The following is a 22,514-nucleotide window of genomic DNA, read 5'->3' as shown; positions in this document are numbered from 1 at the left end:
AAAAATATTCACAATAAATGTTGGTCTGCTTTCTTACCTTTAGAACGCTTTCAAACCAATAAAAATAGATCACACGTTAGAGCAAGTCTTTGGCATTAGCATCATGCACTTACTTTTTGTGTTTAGCAATGCGAAATTTCCAAAAAGTCCCGTAAGAAGTACCCATTAAGTTTATTTTCAGACTTCATTCATTTCTGAACCAGAGCAGCTATCGAAATACAAATTATAGATTTGAAATCAGCATGGAAAAGTGATTGAAAAAGTGAAGTTTAGTTCAGTTTGAACCAGAAATAAAGAAAAACATTTTAGAACCCACACCCCTCCTTAATCAAGACTCACTGAGCTTTACATCTGTTCATTTTTTCAGTTTTTATATCATTATGTAACTGCCTTTTACAATGTGCATGAGTCAGTAGCTTCGTTCGAGAACTGATCTGTGGTGAGTTGTCACTACTGCCAGATTCACAGGGGAGGCCTAGGGGTCCGGCATCTGTTGTTTATGTAACATTAAAATTCACACAGGAACTTCTCTGGGCCTTAGAGTCTAAGTATGCGTAAGCTTTGTGCCACTTGCTCACCTCTACGCAGCCCGGTGTCATTATCAGTGTTATGAAACTTGATCCGGAGAGTACAAACGACAGCACTGCAGCAACACAAACTGCTGCAGATGGCGGCACAAGGTGTATTGATAACTCAAGAAAAGTACTGTAGGTGACTGCACCACGTGCACTGATGATGTTCCGATAATTATAAGCCGTTATTGCTCTTTAGCACCTTATCCATCCACGTTGAACCATTATGAACAGTGATCAAACATGCTCCAGCGGCAGCTGTGTATATGGCACGAATGCATGGACCATATCTTGAAAGCCATCTGTGGTGCAGACAGAGATGTCCGGCTGCTGATAACTCCATGCACTATGTTTTCGCCGCTTCGCAATGATAAGATAGGGATGGGCTGATATCTTGCAAGCAACTGCAAAAACGGCAGGCAGCGGCTTGTGCTTAGAGCTTCGTAAGAATCATCTTACGAGACGGAAGGACAGAGGGACAGACGGACGGATATTTTTCTTGTTGGGTAAGCATAGAAATGATTACGCATTTAATACTACAGTGAAATCTCGTTACTATGAATGTCACATTAACAAACCTTTCAGTAATCCCCAGCTGACTTCTTATGGTTTAAATGTAAAAATGTTTCAGCGCTACAAACTTTAGAATACTGCACTTTTCAGAATAACAATCGTTATTCAGTTTCCATGTCATGTTAATGCCTCAGTACTATGAACTAAAATTATGAAATCTGGGGATTCTTAGATTTCCGTGTCTTTCACAGCAGCTGAAACAGTAGGCTAGCAGATGATAAGACATAGTGAGCAGATGCCGTGGCGCACGGGTTCGAAACACCTGAGAGGCGCTCAATGAAAAAAATGCGGGGAGAATTTTTTTTAATCGGTGATGACACGACAGGTCCTGCGAGTGCCTGCTCTGCCCAGGCAAGTGTCACCAAGTAATGAAGGCGCATCTCTTCCTTCTTTTGCCTTTCTTTCTGCACACGCGTCTTTCTTTTTCGTTTCTTTCTGCGGCCGTACTATGCTACGCCCATGGAGAAATGTAACCTCCGTAATCGCGGGGATGCCACGCGGTCGCACTTTGCACTTTCCGGACGGTGCCCTTTATGCGCGCTTGCACTTTGGAATAGTTCAGGTGTCCGCCTCGAGTGAGACAGTTGCAGTGTCCATGGTAAAGAATGTGAAAAGAAACAAACAAGGAACAGTGCACTTTGGAGGTGACATGGAGCTTCTTTTTTGTCAGTAGTTTTCTCATTGTCAGAGTCTGCTTTGCGCGCATCACTCTTACTATATGGTGCTTCGGTGGTGCGTGGCAGTGGAATCTATTTAAAACAGCAACAGCGCAGGCCAAGAGCCAACAGTGATTTTTTTCGTGGATGGCTCAAATTGTGACAACTTATGAACTGAGATGTTGATGGGCAGAATAATTAATTTTGGGGCTTTCACTATAATGATCTTTCACAATAACGAATGACTTTAGGTGGTCCCGCGTGATTTGTTATATCGATATTTGACTGTATATAAACTACTGGAATTACTTGACACCTGACTGTGCACCTTTGAGTAGCCAGTTCTTGCACTCATGGCTTCGAGTATAGCCTGCGGGCTGAGGTTCAACACTTATGAAGACTGCTTGTTTGCTGCTCTGCAGAGACGTCACAGTAAGTCGCAGATACATGGAACACTGCACTTTGAGATATGCAATACACAAGGTCAGTAGTCCTACTGTGTATAAACAGCCTAGATTAGGCATATGTTCCTCACTTAGAAATACAAGAAGCGTGATCCGCACAACTGTCAGCACGGTTGTCGAGAACGCAGGAATGATGTGTGCTCAGCTGTATGGACACTGTCTACTGATAAAACCTGGTTAGAAATAACCTACATCTGAACATGCGCCACCACATTTATGCAACTGCAGTGATTTTTTTGTCTTGCCAGTTACCATGGCTTCAACAGCTACAATACCCTGCGATCACCACGGAACAACAACAGAGGTAACACATCTCGGAGAATGTTCTCCTGCAAGTTTTGTTACATGTTACCTTTGCCGCAGGGCTCACTGGCTGTGGCCCTGCGGCGCCTTTGCCGGCAATCACACATCATGATAGGCCACAAGAAAAAAATAATTGAACCCGCTTCATCAGTATGGCTGCATGCTCAGATGTAAGTTATCCCAAAACCAGGTGTTATCAGTAGGCAGTGCCCGTGCAGCCCAAAGCATGGCATAGCATTAAAGTGTTCCAGACAAGCATTCTTATGGCTGTACATGCCTGTCAGCCCTATGTGGAATTCAAATGAGAAAGTCTGTCATAAAAATTTCTGCTACTTATACTTCAGTAGTTACTCAAGTTGTGTCCTCAAACTCCTTATAAAGAGTGATCTAGCCACACAGGGACTGCTATCATGATTTTATGTACTTAAGGCATGTTTTTATTGAAAGCGACCCCCCGTCACTGTATCACATACAGTGGCTTCATGTGTAGAAATGCTGCATGTTACACTTCTGACTTTCTTCTTTATGTCTACATTTAGGCAAGCTCTTACATTTCTATGTGATGTTCGTACTTGTCTTTGTAGAAGACTTAGAAGCACAAGAGATTTTTTTGTTTTTTGAAGTATTGCCGGCATTAACAATTAGGCCAACATCAAGCTATGAAGTAAGGTATGTGACCGGGCTAGTTGGTGTCAATCCATGATGTTTGACAGTGTGAACGCAGACAAAGGGCACCATCCTTTGTCTACTTTTGCGCTGTCAAGCATCAAGGATCAAGCTATGGCAAGCCCCATCATGCCTTCAATACTGAAAGCTCCCAAAGTGCTAGGACAATGAAGTCATGCCTAATTAGAAAAACAAAACAGCCACAAAATTTCCTGCATGCGCATTTCAACGCAGTTGCTGGTGGCCTGGGTTCTTACAGCAACAATGGCTTAGTCACTAGTGGTCTGACTTTCTGAAGCTAAATTCTCACATGACTACCCCCCGCTTTTGGTAATGCACTGAAAGTACAAACAACCTGTCCTCTGTGATCCCCAACTATAGTTTTCTCTGGTGGTCACCTGTGCTGCAGGAGGGTATCGATGGCTTGTGCCTTGGCCAGAGCCAGGCTGTCATCAGCCTTGTCAGGTGAATCGCCCAATAGTTGCAGCAGCAGGGGGAGGGCCTGGGGTTGCCTCACGCACAGGGCGGCCAGACTGGGCAGAAACATAGATGCCAGCACGGGGTGGTGTCCCGACAGGGCACGCACGCCACTCCACAAGGGGCCCAGGGCGTACTGCATTTATGCCCAGCAATAGGGTGGTGTCGGCCAGCACTAAGAGGCAGCAGAGGTACCGATCTGGCAGCATACAGATTTCGGCAAACAGGACAGAGCAGAGTTTCATGCTAGTTGGTTACTAAGCTCAAATACATTGCACTGCACGATAAGGATTGCACACAACAAGGGACCACGAGATCTAACCTCAAACTACCAAGTGAAGGATCCTTCACAATCTGAGAATGCAATGGAAAGTGCACTGCTGTCCCAACTCAAAGCGAGCTTGTATAGGTGTGCCAGACAATTACAGTGCAGTCCACTTATAACGATACCACATATAACTATATATCGGTTATAATGATTAGTCAACTTAAGAGTATCAGCTTATGCATTAGCGCTATGAGAAAAAAAAAGCATATATAATGATACTTTATTCACCGCATATTGGAAATAATATCTGGACGGCATTTTCCATGCAGAATAATCATGACATTTGCAGTGCTAAGTTCTTCTCAAAGGAACAATGCCGAGACAGGGCGAAAAGTTTGCCTATGCGAGTTCATATCTGCAGCCATTATTGCACACACACCGTTTGCGTCAATTGCAATGCCTAAAGTATACTCGAGGTACTACAGCGCAGCTTAGGGTGCCTAGAAAAGGAAAATTCAAGCACCTTTTTCCTCACCATGTTTCGATCCAGCGTTGTTTAATTATAAACGAAGAACTATTTGCTTGGCCAGTACATAAAAAAGAACCCCGTGAACCTTCATTAGAAGGACACCACAAGCCTTACGTATTTCACTTGATTTTGACCCTCCAGCAGCGAATTATGATGTCTTCAATATGTCCCATATTACTAATAAATAACGCTTTGGCTTCTTTCTGGCTGCAGCCATACGGCCCATAAGGCATATTTCATAAAATATTTGGGCCGAGCAGCCTGTGTCAGTTCGCCAAATAGATTCGTCATGTATATTCCTCAAGCAACAAACACCAGTAAATTGCTCAAGTAAGTTGAACGTGTAGCACGGAAAAGGGAATGCATATTGATACATTCCTTTTCGTATTCTGCAAACAGGTGTAAGCCTCAATCAGCTTTGCTTCAAATTACTGCCATTTAAAATAAAGACGAGAAGAACTGCCTAATTTTGAGAAGCAGTTGAAGAAGCAAGTGGTGCTGGTAGAATCTAAACTGCAGTGTTAAGTGCTTGTGTTACTGCTGAGCGTTTCTGTGAAGAAATGCTAAAATTCGATATTATACCATGAACTACTCGTTGTCAGCAAACCTGTTTTAGCGTATTAAAATCAAGGCAACTGTTGCAGAAGTCACACATAGCCAGCGTTTCTGACATACTCATCACACTGCAGCAGGTATGATATCATAACTGGATTTTTATATGCTATGTTTTTGCGGTTGTCGATTGACTCATGAAAAACCCACAATGGGCTGGTCTCTGCTCCTTCGGCTGGCACTGTAGCGTTGCCTTTGAGAACTGTATTGTCGTCTAAGAAATAAGCTCTTTGAATAAATTTTAATGAATGAAGACGTCTTAAAGATATATTTCAGACGACTGCCATAAGTATACAAGCAGAGGCAACGAGAGCGAACAAACGAAAACACTGCAGAAGGCGCCCGGGCACCGCCCGAACTACAGCAGACAACAGGCGCGAGTCCATGCCCTGACGTCACGCGAGTGGCACTCGCAGTGCCCCTCTAGTTCGTTCTCAGGGTTAATATGGGTTATAACAATGAAAAGCTGCTGCATCATCAACTTTTATATGTCTTCTATGGAGAAATAACCCGCTTACTACAATGTCCCCATGCCGCATTATCGGTTATAACGATCAAGTCTGGCTGCTGGGTGTCCATGCCAAAAGGTAATGGAATGCAAAATCCTTGAAAAGAAAAAGTGAAATGCAAGCCGCTGTACGAGTCCCTGTAACTGCTGCTTCGCACTTCTCTCTATGAGAGATGCACGGCAGCCTCACACGCATCTCTCCTGTCGCCTTTCCACCCGTCTAAACATGAATGCACCGCCCCAACTGCGCCGACAACACTGCCCCCAGATTGCTCACTGGGCCCTCATTAAGTCGCTGGTGCTTGCCTTTGTTCATTGCATCGAAGTTGTTCCTGGCCATGTAGTCTCTCAGCCTTGTTTGACTCGCCGCCGAAACAGAACATAGCTGATCCGCCCGCTGATCATCGGCAATGCACGAAGTTGCCGGGGAAAAGAAAGCACACTGCTATAGATTTGGAAATGAAGTGCCTCTAAGTGACGGGGTGATTGTCACGAACATGCTTGCATCGGATAGTGACAGTGATGGCCACGATGGCAGCACTAATGCGGTAGAGCCAGCTGCCTCAACAATGTCCCCACAGAAGGTCCTGTAGATGATTCAGTCCCTCATGGGCTTGTTCTCGCGAGGGACCTTCTGCTTCACTATGTGGAGCATCTGGATGCCTTGGAGAAGGATGTCGGCAAACGTCGCGTAAAGCAAGCAAGGCTGACGGACATGCGGTTTTTTCGTGCAAGCCAGAGAGAAGTACGTGGCGAGATGCTTGTGGCAATCTCATCCCAGCATTTGTTCTGGATTTCTCAAACTAAGATGCTGCCTCGGCAACCTTCCAGCATTTTTTAAAAAGCGTCCTTTCGAGCCACCAAAGCGATGCCTCGGCAGAGTTCGTATGTCACTTGCTGCCCGTGACCCCTGTTTGCAGTTGTTGGAGCAGTGCCATTCTTGAACACAAAGAGCCGCAGCTTGTTAACAACAAGTGATCGCAGCGTGCAGGAAGCAGAGTTAAATAGTTAAACGAGTTGACACAATCAGAAGCCAGATGGTGGAAGGTGGTGGGGAGGAGAACTGGCTTCCCCGCCATTACAGTTTTCTCGGAACAGCTATGCCACCCCCCATTTTGATTTCTTTTTTTCATGCAACCCTGTTATAACAATTATTGGTTGTAACAATGGAATTTTCATGGTACTTGCATATTGTTATAGGTGGGTTCGACTATACGTGCAAAAATATGGTAAGTGCTTTGAGCACTACCCAGCTCCAGTTTTGCAATTGCAAGTAATGTAAATTAACGCACTGTAATGTAATTCATTAAAAAGTTATTTAGCACATTTTACTTTATCAGTTAGTGATTGTCACAGATTTATAGACATCCACGGCTACTGGTAACATATTGCTCTAAAAAAAAAGGCGTTAGAGTCAAACTTAGGCATGACAAAGTCACCTCTGTCACAAAAATGCCTTCTTTATATCCTACATGCAGCACATATTCGTCACGTGCCGGTACTGACAAGAAATAGTTTGTTTACTTCATTAGACTGAAATGAATTCTAGGGTTTGACGAAACTTGTCTGGTTGGGGGTTGGTCATGGCACCAACCAAAGAAAAAAAGAAACAAACAACATGAGCCTTATGAGGGCCAGAACATCACTTGTTTCTTTTATACTATTATGGTTTTGGTTGGTGTGCATTATTCTATGCTCCGTTATATCTGGTAATTAGTTATGCACATGTTTCTTCTACTGAGGTTTCATTGCGTGGCCTTTCCCTTTGACAGCCAACATGCGGCCCACCTTGTGGTCAGCTGTGTCGGCGAGCGAGCGTAGTACCAGGGCCAGTGTGGCTGGACAGCGGCTGCGGCCCAGCACGTACAGCAGCAGTGGCAGCACGCTCGGGCCCTGCAATGGGGTCACACACGGTCGTCTGCAACACACAGGCCAGCATAGCATCACCAGTGAAACGCCATCGCAGCTTTCTGCTATGAATTCACTGGACCGTTGTTGAACAATGCGGCATCTTGCACTCGCTGCAATTCACATGGTCTGGCAGGCTTGGTTCCTGATTTACTTCAACCTGAAATGCTCTGTTATCGACAATGGTCTTGCTGTGCTTTATTTGGAAACTGATGTTGATCTCCAAGACTAGCTGCGATGGTCAGAGGCCTAGACGGGTTATGCTTAGTGACACATCCAATGTTCTTGCTATGAAGAAGCCATGTCATAGTAGCAGAAGCACAAGTGCCCTCTTCTTTTTCACACTGTTAAACAAACCCAGCATGTGCACAATCTTTTTTTTCTTTTTAAGTCTCAGTTGCAATGGAGTGCAAAAACCTCTGCAACATTTCAGTACTCAATGGCCCAGTAATTTACTCAGCCTATTCAATGCATTTCATTGGCTTGCTACTGTAGAACTATCAGGTTACTAGCAACAATTTTTATAAATCTAGAGCTAGGGGTGTGCGAATACCTAATAGATTTCAAATCAAATATACAAGCAAGTCAAAAAAGAAAAGCCAAATATAAAATGCAATATCACAAAGTATGCTGCTTACAAATTTGTGGCAAAAAAAGCTCCCCGAGGAATACAATACTCCATAATACAAAATTTGAGCGCAGCTCTATACATGTTTTCATTTGGCAATGTGTTGGCTGGTATGGACAATCAGTTTATACAGCATACAGCACGTTGAAAACAGCGAAGTGTGGCTCCGCTGTCTCCCTTATCTGGAGATCGTGAGAGCCACCACGTGGGGCCAGCATGTGGGCGACCAAGGCGTGATCCAGAAGCCGCCGCCAGCAAACTTCCCAGACGACGTGCGCTACTCCGGTGCCATCTCGCAGCCACTGTCGTCCCAATATGCTTTTCTTTTCACGCTTTCACCATGCCCTCCGCCATTTTACACCTCATGGTTCAGCTGCACCCTCTTCTCTGCCTCTTCTCTCTTGCCCCTCTTTTTTATACTCCCCCCCCCCCCCCTTCCTATACGCCACATTCGCTCTCATCTTTTGCTGTGCTCGTTCACTCGGTTACGCTGGGAACGCCGACACTCGCCGCAGGAACGGGTGCCAGAGAGCTGCGCTCTAAAGATACAATGATGGACATGCTCGGGAATCTCCTAGCATTGCATAACAAGAACGTAGCAAGCTATTACTAATTTGGTACACAGAAATCAATGTATACAGTACAGTCTGGTTTTATTAAAGGGAACCACCAATTAATGCACCTGCATTGACTATAATTCAGTTCTAATATTTTTCTAGTATTCCAATATATCTTTAGCAGCAAAGTGTCAGTTGAACAGAATGAAGGGAGTTTTTTTTTTACCCTGAAGCTAAAGAACTAGTGATGCTATGTTGTATTGATACCAATGAGATTTTCTGTTTATTAGTGGACCTGTGTTTTATGGCAACGTTTTATTGCATAGAAAGTTTTGCTTTCCAGTTTTCCTCCAAGATACAGAAGAGCTTCCTCATCTTTATGGCAGGCAAGTTATTGTAAGGTCAATCTGCACGACAGACAGAAGTGTGGACTGCAAATTACATGACAAGATCACCACTCCCAGTGTAGCGATCATTGGTGCTGTGCAGGTCGACCATGGTGGGCACTGACGATATAGCAGACAGCTTTTCATTTTCAGGTTCAGCGTGACTTGCCACCTCTTGAAGATTATGAAATCGGAAAGGCCACGCAAAGACTGCACGACCCCCTCGCCACCCCCCCTTCTCTTTCTCTCTCCTCATCTATCTAGTACCATCTGTGCAAATAAATGCAGCCGGGTGGTCAGCACACTTGCTACGTGACACTTTCATGCCCACCGTGTAAATTGTAGTCTTGTGACAGGTTGTACAAAGCTACACAAAGAGACTGATGTGCATCTATGAACGGCATCGGGAATGAGAGGCTGCCTTCCGGTGTCGCAAAGACTGTGGCCACGAGCAACTTCATTCCCAACGAGTACACTCGTGTACGTTTGTAAGGCGGTATGTCGGCTTTCCGAGTACTGTGCGACTGCTGCGAATAGATCTGTGTCGATTCAGCACCATACTGTAACTTCAGTCACTGACACGCAACGAAGCAGCACCAAGTGCTAATTAGGCCTCATGGCCTAGGCAGTGCAGCCATGATGAAAACTCGCCACTGGCTGATCTGGTAACGGGCCACATGTCGTCACAGAATGGTTGCTGCTAACATCTTTGTACGGGTGGCTCATTGCGAGATCACGTGTACGGGTTACACTATAGGCTGTGTTGAAGCGGCCTTAAGTTCATCACCTTTTATCCAATGCAATCCGGTAGCTAATTGGCCCGATCTTCGCGCATGCTATCACACTTTCCAAAATATACGTAGCTTTCTTTGCCGTTCCCTTTGTCCACATCATGTTAGTATTTCGATTTGTCCTGTCGACCTGGGCGAACTTTGTACTGATCAACAGAGACAGCCCCAGACAATGCATGGCTGTTCTGCAAATTGCAGAGTTTGGGCACTGTGTGTTCAATCCCCGCATCGGGCCGACGTAGGGGAGTGCACACATAATAGGGGCTGAAGCACTCACAGAGACAAAGTCCGCATCAACCAGGGTGTGCTCGGCACTCAACCTCATCCACGTAGTGTGCTTGGAACTCCTTTTGCGTCGACAACAACAAAGTGAGGAGCACAACTGCATGACATCGAGCTATAGGCACTCCGCGGTACATGCAGTGTGAGGCATCGCGTGGGTCTCTGCACCAAATATATTGATTATTCAAAAAATCAAAGTTATTCGATCTACGAGTCTAATTATTCAAATGTTCGATATTTGTTTCAATTTGGTGGTATTCAAGCATTCCCACACCCCTATCAAAAACCAACCACTAAAGACTAAATGTACGGCTAACAAGCACCAGATATTTCACATGAGAAAGATCTCGCAATGGCACCAAGCGATGAGTTGCAGTTGTTACATATATGAGCTAGCAGAGTCCATGCATTAGAAAGCACTTTTTTTATGCACCAAGCCCTTTCTAAGTCTGTGGCTCTCTGCAAATGAAGCTGCACTGCAGCAGTCAGGCAGAACCAAGTTGGCAATATTATTTTCGTGGTTCAATTCCATCCACTATGCATCCTAAAAGCACTGCCACAGAATCTTGCATGTCCTTGAGAATATGAACAGCCAGAAAAACTGGAAGCAAAACAATGATGCCCATGTTCCCATGCTTGTTGATTCTGTGGTCGCTAGAAATTCTTCACACAAATTTGCATGCGAGGCAGAACCTGACAATCTACAGTACTTTACTTTAACGATAAGAAAACACTATTCTGTTATGCTGCCTTTGTGTGGCACAGCTGTCTAAAAACATGAGTTAGTGGTCACAGCAATTCTGTGCAATGCCATGGTTTAATCTCTGACAGCATTATTTTCGCTAAAGAGACAAATGACAGCGACAGCTTGCCAGGTCAAGGGGATTGGTCAGCAAGCCTTATCTTAGCCTAATCTTACAACTGTCCTTGTTGTTTAAGTAAAAGCGAATGTGTGGTGTAATTAACAGAATTATGTGAAAAGGATCCAAAACATGGTAGAAGTATCATTAATTGTGACCGCAGGTGCCAGTTTGAGTCAAATGTGGCAGACCCACCAACTGAGCGGACACGTTGACCTCCTTTCGGAGTGCGTCCAGAGCTAGCTGCGCCTCGCTAGATGTCCTGCTGCCCACCAGTGCGGAGGAGGCCACCAGCAGGCCCAGCAGGGCCCCATTGCGGCCAGGCAGCACAGCGCGTAGGCCACGCCAATGCTCCAGGCACACCTGCACACAGAGCACGTCAACGATACTCTCCTCTTCAGGCACGGCAATGAGGAGTGTAATATGTGCATGCATTACACAGCACTTCATTTTAAACCTGGCTGAAAAAATTGATAATATTCAGCGATTACCTGAAGCATACATAATTGAACTGTCCCCCCAAGTCTCATCACAGCCCCACATCACAACGGGAGGATAGCCTCCAGTAATCCAAACACATAAAGAGACAAGCAGTGCTTAATTTGAATGAGAGCTGACACCTACATCTTAAAAAAGCAAAAGTAATCTTGAAATGCCACACTGCAATTATGCATGCTGTGGTGCATTCAGAAGAATGCTTTTTAATGTTAGCTTCACGCATTAGAACACAGTAGACTTCCATTAATTTAGCTCCATTTAATTCCACCTTTCAGTTAATTCAATTCCAACCGAAGATCCTGGCTGTCACCCATGCATTTCTATGGGCTCAAACTTTCATTATTCCTAATAACGGCCCTTGACATGTGATTCCAACTTAACTAGTCAGCATGCACGCACCTGACCCCTATGGTGGCCCCACCCAACAGCGACTCTTTTAGTGGCAGCATCCGTCTTGGCGGAGCTTAGGAGACGGTGAATGCACTGAAGCCACGTCACCTCCCGTCCGAAATGCCTATTTTTGGCCAGCACTATGAAGATTTTTCTACCAATAATGGTATTGCCATTTGTTGGGCGTGTTGGTAAATTGACTTCGAAAGCATATTTAGCACCAGCAAACAAGGACAGAAGGGAGACTACACCACAATGCGCTAAATTCAACAACTTCATTTTCAGGAAACACCCACCAACCCATCAACAGTGGCGCCACCTCATCCAAATTTTAACCATCCAAAAAAGTCATCTCCTTATGTAAAAAGTCGACCGAAGAGGTACGCATCACTATTCCAACAGATAGCCTGAGCTTCAATAATCTCTCACACATCTTTATCTTTGTGCTTCGCAAGAACCCGGCAGGACCCATACACCAGTGCACAGTCACATTCCCGACAGTGAGTTGACAGATGACCGTATTGCTTATTTCTCACGTTTAGACTATGTTCTTGTTACCAGTCATTAAGACACCATGTCTGTCTGACGTATTTTTTTCCACAGGACAGCGGAAGCTCATAAACAACAGCTTCTACGCAAGCCACTGGTGCTTTACAATGATTCATAGAGCATCCAACAGCTGGCTTACGGTACGGGTCCATTAACCAACATATTTTTGCAAGTTTTTCTGGCGCTGAAAAGACAACTTTTTCTTGCAAGAAAAACTCAGAATTCGTAATATTGACGACCCATTCTTGGTTAAAAGCTCTGCAGAAATTGTGGATTTCATGAAAGAAAATTCTGACAGAAGCTTATCAGCTTGCTCCTTTGACATAACGGACTTGTACTACTCCTTGCATCAAAAGAAACTAATAGCATGCATAGAAGAGTGCATAGACGAGTATGGAGTGGTTGCATTTCAAAATTCAGCCGGTTTATACGTTCAGGACTTTTAAGATATGCCCTTGATATTTTTTTTTGTGCTTGTTTTTCTACAGTGTGTTGCTCCTGCTTGTCCTGGTACCACTAAAGCCCAACTGTACAAGGCGAGCAAAAGGGAGCTAGCTGTCAAGCCTAAGCTTTACGGACAGAGGCACCTTGAGAGAACCCTAGTCAGCACACTGAGTGAAAGTGCCACACAGCTCAGGAAAATAAGACTGAGCTATTGCAGGCACATGAGCTGTTATTATTTTGTGCAGTACAAAAATTTCTTTTCTTTTTAAATATTGTTCTTGAAGACAATCATCCTCTAGATGGAAGCAAGCATGCCCTTGCCCATGGCTAGGTTGGGTTAGGCTTTGGTTTGTTTAGGCTTGTCTTGCATGAACATGCTATCTGGCTCCCAAATCAAAATTTCGTTAAAAATTGCTTTGTCTTCTCTTTTGAGCCTTCCTTACAGTGGGTGAGGCATGCAGGCACCCTGCTGCAAACAGGGCCCCAGTCACGAGAGGATGGCTGGCCAATAGCGTGCTGGGAGTGACGCATGGCGCGGCCTCCTCCTCTTCCTTGTTGCCAGCAGTGGTGGCCAGCCGTGCCAGCAGGGCAGCAGCTCGTCCCTGCAACCCCTGGGGCAGCTGGCACAGGGGCAGCGACAAGCAGCGCACAACTCCTTCTGGGCGCTCCCCCAGCAGAGCCTCACCTGCATATCGTCATTTATGGCACTTCATTAAAAGATAAAGTAGACAATGAACAAACACACAGTTACAAGTCTGTTAAAACTGATCAACAAGGTGAAAGAAAGTGATATTCGAAACTATAATGTGAGAGACTGAAGAAGCCGTAAAAAATGGACGCAGCCTGAAATCAGTGAGAAAGAAACTTGGCATAGGACAAACCAAGATGTATGCACTGAAGGATAAGCAGGGTAATATCATCGGCAATCTCGAAAGTATAGTAAAAGCAGCGGAATAATTCTATACTGACCTGTACAGTACCCAGAGGAGTCATGATACCTCCATTAGAAAAAGTAATGAACAGGATATAGAAACTCCTCCTATAACTAGCGATGAGGTCAGAAGGGCCTTGCAAGACATGAAACGACGAAGAGTTGCAGGAGAAGATGGAATAACAGTCGATTTAATCAAAGATGGAGGAGACATATTGTTAGGAAAACTGGCGGCTCTCTATATGAAGTGTCTATCGACTGCAAGGTTCCCAGAAAACTGGAAGAAGGCAAACATTATAGTAATCCACAAAAAGAGAGACATTAAAGAACTGAAAAATTATAGGCCCATTAGCTTACTCCCAGTATTACATAAAATATTTACCAAAATAATCTCCAATAGAATAAGTGCAACACTGCAATTTAGTCAACCAAGAGAGCAGGCTGGCTTCAGGAAAGGATACTCTACAATGGATCACATCTATGTCATTAATCAGGTAATCGAGAAATCTGCAGAGTACAATAAGCCTCTCTATATGGCTTTCATAGATTATGAAAAGGCATTTGATTCAGTAGATATACCAGCAGTCATAGACGCATTATGTAATCAAGGAGTACAGACTGCTTACGTAAATACCTTGGAAAATATTTACAGAGGTTCCACAGCTACCTTAATTCTACACAAGAAAAGCAGGAAGATACCTATAAAGAAAGGCGTCAGACAGGGAGATGCAATCTCTCCAGTGCTATTCACTTCGTGCTTGGAAGGAGTACTTAAGCTATTAAACTGGGAAGACTTAGGAGTAAGGATCGACGGTAAATATCTCAGCAATCTTCGGTTTGCCTATGACATTGTTCTACTCAGTAACACTGCAGACGAGCTACAACAAATAACTGAGGACCTTAACAGAGAGAGTGTAAGAGTATGATTGAAGATTAATGTGCAGAAGACAAAGATAATGATGAATAGCCAGTCAAAGGAACAAGAGTTCAGGATCGCCAGTCAGCCTCTAAAGTCTGTAAAGGAGAACGTTTACCTAGGTCAATTAATCACAGGGAACCCTGATCATGAGAAGGAAATTTATAGAATAATAAAAATGGGTTGGATCACATATGGCAGACATTGTCAGCTCCTGACTGGAATCTTACCATTATCATTGAAAAGAAAGGTGCACAATCAGGACATTTTACGAGTGCTGACATATGGGGCAGAGACTTGGAGACTGACAAAAATACTTGAGAACAAGTTAAGGACCGCACAAACAGCGATGGAATGAAGACTGCTAGGCATAACATTAAGAGACAGAAAGAGAGCGGTTTGGATCAGAAACAAACGAGTATATCCAAAACTCTAATCGACATTAAGAGAAAAAAAATGGAGCTGGGCAGGCCATGTAATGCGGTGGTTAGATAACCACTGGACCATTAGGGTTACAGAATGGGTACCAAGAGAAGGGAAACGCAGTCAAGGACAGCAGAAGACTAGGTGGAGCGATGAAATTAGGAGATTCGCGGGTGCTAGGTGAAATCGGTAGGAGCAGGACAGCAGTAACTGGTGATCGCAGAGAGAGGCCTTCGTCCTGCAGTGGACATAAATGATGATGATGATGATGATGATGATGATGATGATGATGATGAAAGTTTGGAGAAAGCACTGTCCATTAGCATAGTGGGGTTTTCGGTAGCGATGCCAACCACCCACGAAAGAGCCCAACATAAGGACAGGACAATAGTTCCTGCAAGAGAAGCCCTGCCAACACAAGCTGTACATCATTGCTATAACCAAATACAGCATAACCAAGATTGGTTAGCCACACAAGGTCAACCCTTGCCGGTGGGAAGCTCGGAAATGAGAAGAAGTGGACAGAGGACAAGAAAGATAAAAAGGCACAAGAGAAAGACGAAGATTGGAGAGGAGGACAGGAAAAGGTGATTGCCGATTTTCGCCAGATGGGTCAATCTGGAGGTGTCGCCCATGTGAAGCAGAGGACAAAGAGGTATGTTGCCTCTGCTAAGGGGCCTTAAAAGGTATGAACACCCAGAATCGGCTCAACCTCCAGGATAGCCCTTTCCCCAAACAAGGCTAAGCCACACACAGCTACATGCGAGAGGGTCCAACCCTCTCGCATGGGAGAGGGTTGTACCCTCTCGCATGTAGTGTCGCAACACAACAAACGCCTGCTGACGCAGATGCCCCTGCGGGGAAAACTGTCAATAGCTTAACTAACTTTTTATCGCGCAAACCTGTGCCCACAAAAGCAAGTTACACACAAAGCAGAACGATAGCAGCGAACGCAGTCTGCGATCGTCAGAATCTACATCGGCTTTTATAGATGAGTCATCGAAGGTTCCAGAATAATCAATGGTGCACACGTGTCTTCCAGAAAGTATCACATAATTGTGTCACCCACACAGTCAGATTACACAAGGTTTAGTGACAACAGTCGATGGATATAACTATCGATAACATTCGAGAAACTTCCGATACATGCAGGCATGCCCTGCACTGAGCAATAACGTTTAATGTTTGTTAGCCGGTGAAAAGCAGTCACCCAAAAAAGATAAACAAGTACATGTGTCAATATTAAAGACCACATGCTAAGCCCCACGCAGCGACATAACATACTAAAGTTCTCTTAGCTGAGAATTACAATCACACTATGACTCCATGATAACGTGCTAATTCGTTTCAGATACGCTATAGTGGCAGGCTAGACCAATGGCAGTCTTTGTATACGAGAATTAGCAAGTATAATTTTCTAGAGATACTTGCCTCAGTCGTACAATCATATGAAATGGTCAAAATCTGCGACTGTGTGGCCATTTCCAAAGAGTTGGTGGGTATGTGCATATATGGAGTTTATTTGCACAAATGTGCTTCTTGATAGAGACCATAACCATTCATTAGGAAATTTCGAGTCGTGTCCATATGATCTGAAGGACCGGTAAGGATTAGGGGCCTGACAAATCAGGACAGTCAGCAGGTATGGATTGCCATTCACCCCAATCCGTTCTTCTTACCATTCCCTATGCCCCCACAAATAACCAATGCCATCTACACAGTGTGCATTTGTTGGGGAGCCAGATCACCAACAAACACAAGTTTATGAATCTAAGATACACCACAGTGCGACAGACATGGCAGTTTGTGGCCAAAGGCTCACCACAAGACCGATTGAGTATGCACGCTTGCTAACCGACTAGTGGTCCACCAAGGTTGAGCACAAGAAGTTGGAGGAACAGAGGACCCACATAACCAACTCGTTGTAGGCCATTGAGCATCTGCCATGGAGAAAGAGCACTCAGCGGAACAGAGCTTGGGGGAGAAGGTGATTGGGGGAGGTCACAGGGAGGCCAACCAGGGCATGTCCCAGAGGTGCGTGCTTGTGTGCGTGACTCGACTTCAGGAGGCAGAACAATGGTTTGCGCAGGAAAGCAGCTCCAACGTGCTAACTATGTCCGCACAATATTGCCGCTGGGGCGGCAGCTCCCTAAGAAGGAGCTGGCAAATGGCCTTCACCATGTGCAACTGGGGGATGACGAGCGGGAAGGCACCTCGATCCCCACAAACCAACAAGCCAAAAATAGACTTCCAGAACATGAAAGTATGCAATATTTCGAAATTTACTGATAGCATAGGCAGCGTGTCATGCCATCAGTTTTGGACATTCAAGCTAGTAGAAATTTCCATGGAGAGTGATCTTGCAACAGACTCATAGTCGCACCTCTTGCAGAGCCCCAGCGAGAGATGACGCACACACAGCCCATGGGCCACCTCTTGCCTACTGCTGGGTGAATAAAGGAGTGCAAGAAATTGCAGAAAAAGCACAGCAGAAATTGCCACAGTGAATTCACACAGCTTGACCTAAAGTGCTGGCGTCACACTGTCAGTGACACACGTCATGTGACCTAGTATGTTATGCGTGAGGCACATCAACTACAGCGCATATCGGACTGTGCACCAGACAAACAATATATACACTCAAACCTTGTTATACTGAAGCTGAATGGGAAGCCAAAGTTACTTTGTTATATCCATTACTTCTTTATAAAAATTATTTCCTTTTACTGCTGTATATGCCCAATGGTGCGCACAATTTTAAACATGCAAAGACTATGGCTCTACGGCCCCTCAAACCTCTGTGCGGCTGCCTGCAAGATGGACGGGTGGATGGATGGATGAATAACTTTATTGAGATCCCTTGATGCGCGTGATTAATGCACAGCAGGCTGCTCCCACATCGGGACAGAGAGGCCATGCCGCTCCACCGCGTCACGGGCCCAATCGACAGCCCAGAGCGGTGCTTCAAGGTCCGAGCCGCGTACAGCTCGGTCCCACTCTTCATTGGTGGTCCTGGCCCCCGGTGCCAGGGGGCAATCCCAGAGCATGTGAGCAAGCCTAGCTATATCTTTACAAAAGTGACACGCATTGTGAGGGTGCGTGTCCTGAAAGATTTTGTGCAGGAAGGCCAGGCATAGGTAGGTGCCCGTCTGAAGCCGCCTGTACGTGACTTCTTGTGCTATATTGAGTGCTTTGCGTGGTAGCAGCATGATTCTCTTGACTAACTTATAGTGCTGGGTGAGATCGTTGTGAGTGAAAGGGGGTTGTGCTCGCTCTCTCATCTTGCCGAGAGGTGGTCCGGGCTCGCACAGTGAGTTAGGTATCGTGCGGCCTCGTGTGCCGTCTCGTTGAGGTTAGGGAGCGGCCCCTCCAATGGTCCCATGTGTGCCGGGAGCCAATTGATGTAGTATGGGGTGAAGTGTTCAGTACCAAGTATTCTGCCGACGATCGGAAGGGGATGCTCCCTGTTCCAAAGGACAAAATTGCCCTCTTGGAGTCGCAGTATACTAAGCTTTTACCATATTCTAGTAGTGCCACCTGCTCGGCCACCTCAGGACCATCAGGGCGGACTGTGCACGCGTTGATGACCGTGCCATCTTTCTTGACCACCGCTGCTGCATAGACTCATCTGCAGGATATTAGGCAGCGTCCGTAAAGCAGCATGATTTCCTGGAGGTGGCTGCCTGTCAGAGGAGTGCTTTGGCTCGAGCAATTCTTCTGTCGATGTTGTGCTCAGGGTTCACATTCCTGGGCAGGGGGGCTGCCCTGATCTTTTTCCTCTGGTTGGGTGTTAGCCCGTGGCTGTTACACTCGACCTCCCAAGGCGTGACACCGATTTCTTGCAGGATCCACCTGCCCGCAGGTGTGCCGGACAGCCTGATGATCTGTGCCCATTCCTGCGCCTCCGCAATCTCGCTCAGCGTGTTGTACATGCCTAATGCGTAAGAGATGAAATTTTAATAAAACAACAGCAAAAGAAGTTCTGCTGTGTGCAACACAAAATTTTTTATTGCAATAGCAATTATACGGACACTCCAAGCACATTTTTGTTTTCGCCATTGCCATTGCCGTGAGGTTCTGTATGAGTGAAAGCATGTGAGGGTGAGCCGGGGAAAGAAGTTCTGCTGTGTGCAACACAAAATTTTTTATTGCAATAGCAATTATACGGACACTCCAAAGGCATTTCTGTTTTCGCCATCGCCATTGCCGTGAGGTTCTGCATGAGTGAAAGCATGTGAGGGTGAGCCGGCGAAAGAAGTTCTGCTGTGTGCAACACAAAATTTTTTATTGCAATAGCAATTATACGGACACTCCAAGCGTATTTTTGTTTTCGCCATCGCCATTGCCGTGAGGTTCTGTATGAGTGAAAGCATGTGAGGGTGAGCCGGCGAAAGAAGTTCTGCTGTGTGCAACACAAAATTTTTTATTGCAATAGCAATTATACGGACACTCCAAGCGCATTTTTGTTTTCGCCATCGCCATTGCCGTGAGGTTCTGTATGAGTGAAAGCATGTGAGGAAAGCCGGCGAAAGAAGTTCTCCTGTGTGCAACACAAAATTTTTTATTGCAATAGCAATTATACGGACACTCCAAGTGCATTTTTGTTTTCGCCATCGCCATTGTCGTGAGGTTCTGTATGAGTGAAAGCATGTCAGGGTGAGCCGGCGAAAGAAGTTCTGCTGTGTGCAACACAAAATTTTTTATTGCAATAGCAATTATACGGACACTCCAAGCGCATTTTTGTTTTCGCCATCGCCATTGCCGTGAGGTTCTGTATGAGTGAAAGCATGTGAGGGTGAACCGGCGAAAGAAGTTCTGCTGTGTGCAACACAAAATTTTTTATTGCAATAGCAATTATACGGACACTCCAAGCGCATTTTTGTTTTCGCCATCGCCATTGTCGTGAGGTTCTGTATGAGTGAAAGCATGTGAGGGTGAGCCAGCGAAAGAAGTTCTGCTGTGTGCAACACAAAATTTTTTATTGCAATAGCAATTATACGGACACTCCAAGCGTATTTTTGTTTTCGCCATCGCCATTGCCGTGAGGTTCTGTATGAGTGAAAGCATGTGAGGGTGAGCCGGCGAAAGAAGTTCTGCTGTGTGCAACACAAAATTTTTTATTGCAATAGCAATTATACGGACACTCCAAGCGCATTTTTGTTTTCGCCATCGCCATTGCCGAGAGGTTCTGTATGAGTGAAAGCATGTGAGGGTGAGCCAGCAAAAGAAGTTCTGCTGTGTGCAACACAAAATTTTTTATTGCAATAGCAATTATACGGACACTCCAAGCGCATTTTTGTTTTCGCCATCGCCATTGTCGTGAGGTTCTGTATGAGTGAAAGCATGTGAGGGTGAGCCGGCGAAAGAAGTTCTGCTGTGTGCAACACAAAATTTTTTATTGCAATAGCAATTATACGGACACTCCAAGCGTATTTTTGTTTTCGCCATCGCCATTGCCGTGAGGTTCTGTATGAGTGAAAGCATGAGAGGGTGAGCCGGCAAACGCAGTTCAATCTCGCGTGCATGAGCGAGGAACACGGCTTGGATGCGTGCCCTCTCCCATGGCGCGCGAGGCAACGGGTGTCAGGCGAGGGAGGAGGGGTGTTCTTCTCCAGAGACTGCCAGGGTGTTTCGATGTCCTCCTCGCCCACCACTCCGTACAGAGTGGAGACATTACGGCGTCTACTACGGCGTTGGACACACACATGGCGGACGCCGTAGTAGAAGCCTTTGGTGGGTGCTGTAGGGACGTCTTGCGGCGCTCGTGTGTCTTGAAAGCAATCTGTGACATGACCAAAGTGCGTGCCCGCACGGGCCTTATTTTCAAAACGATCTGCGATGTTTGCAGAGTGTGCTTAGTGCCAGTAGCTTCGTATGTGCTGTGCTTTCAACGTTTCATTCGTGTTGAAGCGAGAGATGCACAGAGGTCAATTGGCTCGCGGCTCCTGCTACAATTCCTAACTTCATCATTTTCACAGACAGTTTCCAATGTCATAGAGCGAGATGAGTTCACGTTTACTTGTGTGCGCATCACACCGCGCTGGTTAATTTAGCTAAAACATGTTGACGGGCTAGTTGATTTGAATCTATGATATATTGGGTAAGTGCAACTGAATAAGGACATAGAAAGAAGCAGACATGCAAAGACAGTGCTGTCTCTGTTAGTCTGTTTCTTTCTACGTCCTCATTGAGTCACGCTTACACATTTTATCATCGTTAATTTAGTTAGTAAGCAAATGTTCACAAGTTTATATGGCCAATAAAACTACTATCCTTACTTCGTACAGCTATCTACTAATGTGCTATTGCAATCGGTGCTTCGCCATTAGTGCGGAACTACAAATTTTTTTAGCACCTTAGATGCCAGTTTTTGCAATAGCTGCTTTCTGTCCCAATGCCATAGTCCTTTGCTTCCTCTTTCCCCTTGGCTCGCCCATATCATTGTGAAACTGGCGAAACAGTGATTTTAAGGAGGAGAGGATGTGGGAATGCACAAGCATTTTGATATTCTCGAAATGGCCGTGCATGGTTATCACACGATGATCATGCGCTCACTTGCGAAGGGTAGCGTGGAGACAGCACCTTTCGCCACTCCCGCTGCTTTACAAGCCTGGCCGCAATGCTGCAGCCAAGGCACCCCGTTCCCTCCTTCCTCTTTGAACCGGGAACATGCCCACTCCACCACGCAGGAGGAACACTGTTCCCCCGACGTGTTTTCGTCTTTCAGCTGATGTCATAAAGCAAGAAAGTAGCAGGGAAAAGAAGAAAAAGAAGAACACAAGAAAAGGTCAACAAAGCATGATGTGGCAGGGGAAGATATAAGTAAGAAGAAGTTAGAAAATACACAAGTGTATGACTGAAAAGGTCAGAAGATATTAAAAAAGAAGTAAAAAAAAATGGACCTGTGCTGTGTGCCCAAGGCCGCGAAAGAATACATAGCGGAAGAGAACAACATAGCTATGCACTGGGATGACAGGAAAGATGAATTGGAGGCCGGGCTAGACGGCTGGTTCGTGGAGACAGCGGCAATGCAGTGGAGGCTATGCTTCAGCTGCCACGGCTGCAACTCGTGGGCTGAGTGGGCACTCCATCGGAGACCTCAGCTACAGCCTGGCGGCACCGTTTCCAAGAATCCCTGCGGCTATGACCCACAGGCTAGCGGAGTCAGCCAGACAATTCAGGCGCCTTGGTCAACCCAACATTCCCACCACCTGACCAGGTCTATCGTGGAACGAACGGCAGAGACAGCGACGTTGAATCAACGATGCACCGGCAGGCCCAACGAGTTTTCGTCGGAAGCAGCGATGTCTAGGTGACGCGGCA

General features: G+C 45.6%; 1 protein-coding gene across 2 annotated transcripts in view; it reads right to left on the bottom strand.

Annotated features, from left to right (window-relative positions):
- Positions 1–22,514, bottom strand: part of LOC142576583 (focadhesin) — a 429,785-nt gene that overhangs the window by 274,296 nt on the left and 132,975 nt on the right. For both annotated transcript variants that reach the window (XM_075686768.1, XM_075686769.1), the window contains exons 9-12: positions 13,365–13,606; positions 11,236–11,403; positions 7,417–7,521; positions 3,633–3,847 (exon numbers count right to left, since the gene is read on the bottom strand). In XM_075686768.1, coding sequence (XP_075542883.1) covers positions 3,633–3,847; positions 7,417–7,521; positions 11,236–11,403; positions 13,365–13,606 — 730 coding nt within the window. The remainder of the gene's footprint in view (positions 1–3,632; positions 3,848–7,416; positions 7,522–11,235; positions 11,404–13,364; positions 13,607–22,514) is intronic.

This window comes from Dermacentor variabilis, chromosome 3 (assembly GCF_050947875.1).
Source record: "Dermacentor variabilis isolate Ectoservices chromosome 3, ASM5094787v1, whole genome shotgun sequence".
NCBI classification, from domain to species: Eukaryota; Metazoa; Arthropoda; class Arachnida; order Ixodida; family Ixodidae; genus Dermacentor; species Dermacentor variabilis.
The sequence above is the reverse complement of the archived record's forward strand: the minus strand, read 5'-3'. Positions and strand labels throughout refer to the sequence as shown.